At 40.7% G+C, this 6,016-nt stretch overlaps 1 protein-coding gene across 1 annotated transcript; it reads right to left on the minus strand.

Moving 5' to 3' along the window:
- Positions 1 to 1,536: 1,536 nt before the first annotated feature.
- On the minus strand, positions 1,537 to 2,166 carry sod3a (superoxide dismutase 3, extracellular a; the record flags this gene model as incomplete). Its single annotated transcript, XM_083680209.1, has 1 exon — positions 1,537 to 2,166. The coding sequence occupies one exon, from the start codon at positions 2,164 to 2,166 to the stop codon at positions 1,537 to 1,539; it is 630 nt and encodes a 209-aa protein (XP_083536335.1).
- Positions 2,167 to 6,016: the final 3,850 nt, after the last annotated feature.

Below are 6,016 nucleotides of genomic sequence, written 5' to 3' on the forward strand. Positions count from 1 at the left end.
GCAGACACCACAGTACTGGACCAGCAGGGGAGTTACGGGTTAGGTAAAGTTGTCCCGGATGGCAATAATGTTGTTTCAAATCTTTACCACTCAAAAGTTTAAGGTGTTACCTGTTTATAACTACAGTCCCTTGCTGGAAGGACCCTTAAAGGAGCAATCTGGGATTCAAACAATAGCAAAGCACTCACCCCGCCACTTATGTTGATAAACAGCTGGGGGATTAGGCTGGAAAAATGTAACCACTCTCAAATGTGACTGAGCTATGGATGCAAGTACTAACCATCCATGAGATCAAAATGATAGTTTTAACCATGTTGATGGTATACACTGAGTGTTGGTTTACATACAATGGAGTAAAGCAAGCTTATATTTTGGGTTCTGATAGGGTAAGACAGTTGACCTAAGCTCATGAAGCATTTGTAACTTATATTCTTCTTAAGACTCAATGGCCATACATCATTTATTTAAAAGAAAAAAAAGAATCCAAGATTGTCCTTTAACATAAACAATTGCCCAATGCAATTGTCATTGCGTTTCAATGCCCAATCTATCTAGTTTGACTTATCCCCTCTCTTGTGAGGCTCACATTAATATTGTGTGAGCTATCTTTGAGACTGCTAGCTGTCATAGGACACCCACACACATTTTGATTGATGCACTTTTGTCTCACTCTGGTAAAATAAGCAGATTACTCAGGGATGTGTTCAAATCAAGCCTAGATGACTACGGCATGAAATGTTAGGGAAGATACTAATGACTTGTTCTACCATGAGCAATGGTTGGGCTATATCTGAAAATGAAATGACACCTGCATAAGCATTGCCATGCATTAAACCTTTAATAGCAGGTTGGAGCAACACATGGTGTTAACACGTCATGCCAGACCACACAGCCACTGTCTAATAAAGACAATATCACCACTTTGTGTGGGCTAACCGTCTGAGTCAGCCAACATTAGTTCACTCAGAATGACAATGGGCAGATGTACAGAGACACAATGTGTCCACAATTATAATGAGGGAAGTTGAGCCAACACAAAAAAAAATACTTCTGATGGGGTGAAATAGAAATCCCATTTTACATTTGTTCTGTGCTTTTCCCATCTTAGTTACTCATCAGTGCTGACCTTCAATGGTTCAAAATGTGGCTTTTGTGATCAAACCACATATCTAAATAATTATGCCACTTAATCAAAGGCTACTGCAACTATTTGGCTATAGGAAGACTTATTTTCAAGTATACTTTTTAGATTGTTAATGGTCAAGGTGGCTTTATGTTTTTCTATTCTCCTAGGTACATTAAATACATGCACCATGAGGTGAATGCTTTCAGCATAGTCTTGAATTGATGCACATCTTTTTATTGTTCGAGTTAATGAATGTTCATACTGCACAGTGTGGTAAAGAAATTCATGTTTATTAGCTGCTTCTACATCGTCATAGAATCCATTGAAACAGTTTGTCAATTTGTAATGTGAAACAGATTAATTGTAAACAAAGATTTCCTTACAACAGTTGGGACCTGCATTAACAGAGCCTATTCCTCAGTGGACTCTTCCAAGATGGGCTCCACTGTCATATTCCACAGGATTGCATTGCTCACTTCAATGACACAGCAGGCGATCCTCTGTCCTGCATTTCCACTCTTCATGCTCATCTCATCCCCTCCCAGCCCCATATCATCCTCCTTCTCATGGATGACTATGGAGCGTCCCAGCACCGAATGCCCCCCAAAAAGGTCAGCTTTGGCTTTCAGCAGCATACGGATCTGTCCATGACTGGGGCCAAAATTGCCGAGATCACCCAGGTGGTAGGGATGGTTCAAACCTTCTGGGTTAAAGTGGGGACCGGCAGCACGGCAGCCTTCACCCGTGTTTCCATAGTGATGGATGTGGATGGCGTGCTCCACTGCATTCTGGATGGGGAAACCGCGTAGGTTGAGCATTATCTGCATTGGGCCATCTGGGTAGTACTGCTTGAAGAGGACTTGGCCATAGACCTCTGGTTGACCCTGGGGTGAATTGGTGCTAGGTTTGACCTCACAGGTAGCATAGAGGTTGCTAGGGGGCTCTGGTTTTGGGTCTCGGCCCTTGGTTTGTAAAGCTTTGCCCTGGCATAGCACACCATGTCCCACAATCACCACTAACAGCAGATAGGCTGTAAACATATTCAGCTTAATTTTGTGTTAATCCTGTGGAAAGAGAAGGGGAAACATTAGCCTGATCATTTAATGCTACAGCATTGGAAAATGTATGTTACAGTGAATGTCAAAGATTGACATTCAGTTTTGCAGATACTTCACTTGGGTCAACAGAAATGTTGAATCATAATTTACTTCCACAAACATCAGGGTTCAGTTGTAACCAAAACTCTGAAGAGGATGACCATAAACTGGTATCCTGTTAAAACAGATAGGTTACAGGTGTGCTGCAAATACAGCAATTAGTATACACCTGGAGCTCATCTTCATTAGGTAATCCTGATTTCTCCCAAACATTTGCAAGTGTCATGCCCCTCCAGAGGATGCTTTAAACAGGCCAAACTTAAACCTGTTGTTTTCAACCAGACTGAAAAGGTGCCCTTCATCCTAGTTGGAGAAAATCCTGTGTCCATAACAATTACAATTCAAGATAAGTGATAATGATTCCAATGTTCTATGTTTATTTTTTTCAGTCATTGAAAATAAAAAATGTTGCTCCGCGATTTAATTTAACATTGAAAATGAATTGACCTTGCAGGGCAATAGCCTACGTTATATCAGCTGTCGTGAAATGGGGGCATCATGACTGCAGTTCGTCAAACTATTTTTTTTGTCTAATGTGATAATGCAGTCTCAAAATTGGACTACAAAGTGCAAATCTGACTGCAGGTCTTGCAAACATTGCGGTGACATGATTGAAATCCTCAATAAAACGTCTTATAAATTCTTTGAATAAACACCACAACCATCAACTGAACATAGGCCTATGTGCAATCAATAGCCCCCTCAAATACCATAATGGTTTATCCTACCACAGTCTAGACACCATGGCATATAGGGCTTTTCCTGATTCACGTGTCAAGAAAACTCATGATTCGCCATAATGACACTTGCTGTTTCATACAGTCTGTGAGAAATAGCTGCTGGGATTGCGCCTCACTAAACTGCGTGAGCCTCGATCTCACGATCGAAATTCTTTAGGAAATTCGACAGATTTCATCCCCATCATGCAAAAGGTGTTGAAAGGCGCAGATCTGCACCGTTGCGCCGGTCAGAAACTGCTCATAATGTATCCTTTCAAAACACGCCCACTGAATTACTTAATGCGCATTCCCATCTTCAAACATTTTACAATAATTGTTTAGCCCATTTCATTCCTCCCCCCTAGGCTATTCTTCATTTCGTCCTTATGAATTAGTTCATAAGTGAAACTATTAACTTTGATTATCGGAGATATTAATCTTCATGAACTCCAATTTTAGGCGGGTGTAGCCTTTGAGGTTTCTAATCGGCGGGGATAGAATCTCAGACTTGACGTTTACCGCAGTCTATCAGCGAATTTGCAGGCGATTCTCTTGAGAACAACTGAGAGCCACCGAGTTTTGGGCGGCTTTTTGTTTGCAATCTAGCCTAATTTCGCACGCAGGTGTAGACCATCATCCATAAAATAAAAGCAGTCAATTAATTTAAGACAAAAATAGTGTGAAATGTATCCTCAACAACTGCAATGTTCACATTGCGCAGCAAAATGTTCCTTACCTTTACCACTCTTACACCCACAGGAATGCGTAATCATCCAGTTGTTACAGATAGGGGTAGCTGATATTGCTGGCTCAAAGCAAGTGACAGTTTAGTAAGGCAACGACCTGAGCCCTTTTTAAATCGTCAGAAAATCTGCCCTCTCCTAAATTCCTCTGTTACCCGGAAACCGATGAGTGGTCGCCATATTTAACAGCATATCAATTAAGAGCAAACCCAACAGGTGGGCCATGTCCGAAAGTTCATACTCCAACCTATTAAGTAGGCGTTTTTAATATGCACGACGAGAAAGTTTTGCAGTATGTGAAAGTTACGAAAATGAACAGCTTGTCCTAAACGGGTATCGAACTCACAATCTTCCGCCCACAAACCGACCGCTCTAGCAACAACACCAAGAGAGTTAACTCCCTTGGCGGAGCTGCGAACGGGCCTTGCACAGGGTCGTTACAATACTAAATGTCAAACGGGAGTCAATTTATAACTAGGGTTATACATTCTGTAGCAGAAGTAGGCTATTGCTTTACTTGGAAACTTGTGTTATTTTGGGAATTTACATCCCAGCTTCATAACATATCATGGCTTGATAGAATTTGAGTCAACTCAACTTCAACAGCTAGGCAGATTAGGAGCTACTCATAAAAATAAAAATAAAGGATTTGCACAGAATCAGAATAAATTACACTACAAGTATCCTAATAGGGCCATGATTAAACACAATAAATAATCACGATATAGGCTACCCATTAAGGTTATTGCAGTTTATCTGTGATTTAGCCTTGGTAAAATAAATGATGACTTCTATAGCGGGTATTGTTGGGTGTCAGTTGAATAATGTGTTGTGTCTGTATTGCTCGATGCTGGCATTGGTTGCTGGTTGAAGGACGTTCCCGTGTGCTTCTCCTCTTAGTAAGCCAGTGCGCATGCTCAATTGGCAGAGACTGGCCCGGCGCGTTCTTCTCGTGATGAGAGCGAATACTGAGCACGTTCTGTGGGCGGGCAGACAAAAATGGCGACGACTAAGTACGCATTTCGTTGGCGGATTAGCGATTTAAATGTGTCCATTCTTTTACAGTCATTGATCAAACCCATGCCCCCCTTATTACCAAAGTGTGAAGGTTGGCGCGCTGGCTTCGACAGAATCGTGAATCCACTGTATCTTTGATCATATGGAGAGAAAGAAATACATAAAAGATCAACAACTCCCAAAGCGAAATACATGATGTGCTGTTGTTTATAATAAGAAAGAATAAATGTGTGTGCATGAGGCAACTTTCTTACTGCCGAAAGTGATGTTATATATTGAAGTCAGTAACGGACGATAAATTACATTAATATAATTAGTGGGTTTGCTTGAAATTCTGCAAATATTATTCAAAAGTAGGACAGATTTTAAAAAATAATTTCAAGATATTCAACTTCAACTTTGCAATCTTCATTTATTTTAATCCTCTGCCATCCTTTTGACTTCTCTGAATGTTTGGGAGAGGATTGTTAATTCAGGTAGCGGGCCATGTACCTTTACCAGTGAAATAACAGATCATTATTTTCCTTTTTGAGTGCGGTCCTGACTCCTCTCTCTTCCAGTCTGTCTGCATCTCTGTTTGGCAGACCTATTTCACACACAATTGGACTGTTATTTAATTGCCTGTGAAAGAAAGAAAAAAGCCTGGTGTTTTAAATTAGGATTGGATATAGAGCATTAGTAAGGCTTTGTTGTAACGTTGACTTCTCCTTCCCCATCACCATCAATCCCTATTTACAAGCAATGAGCCATTTGCCATTACGATGCTTGTTAGCAATGCCCAGGCTGTGTAATTACCTGTGTCGATGGCAATGATTGTCTTCAGTGCCAGCTGATTCATCACTCCATACATACTGTATATATAGGTTGAATGATGCAAGAAACGTCCTGAATTTGGGGTATAACCACAGATAATTATTTTTTGTACTGTACAGTATGATGATTGTAAACTGCTTGAAATGTTGACATTGCTTGAGACAGATTTAATTTTAAATGTGTGACGGTGCTCAAACATATCCTTAACACGTGTGTGTGTGTTGCCCCACTCACTCACCTAACTTCATTCACATTATTTTAATTAACTTATTTTATTTTTTGCGAAAAGCAGTCATAAATAAGTTCAGATGAAATCTTAATAGTAAGTGGTTCTATATGCAGTTCTCTTAAGACCCCGAGCAGTTGCAGAAGCTCTGCGAGGGGGGCGACTGCGTTATTTGACGCGTGCTCTAACATCCCAGCTAGCGAGTCACATACTGC

This window comes from Argentina silus (genome assembly GCF_951799395.1).
Source record: "Argentina silus genome assembly, chromosome: 1".
NCBI classification, from domain to species: Eukaryota; Metazoa; Chordata; class Actinopteri; order Argentiniformes; family Argentinidae; genus Argentina; species Argentina silus.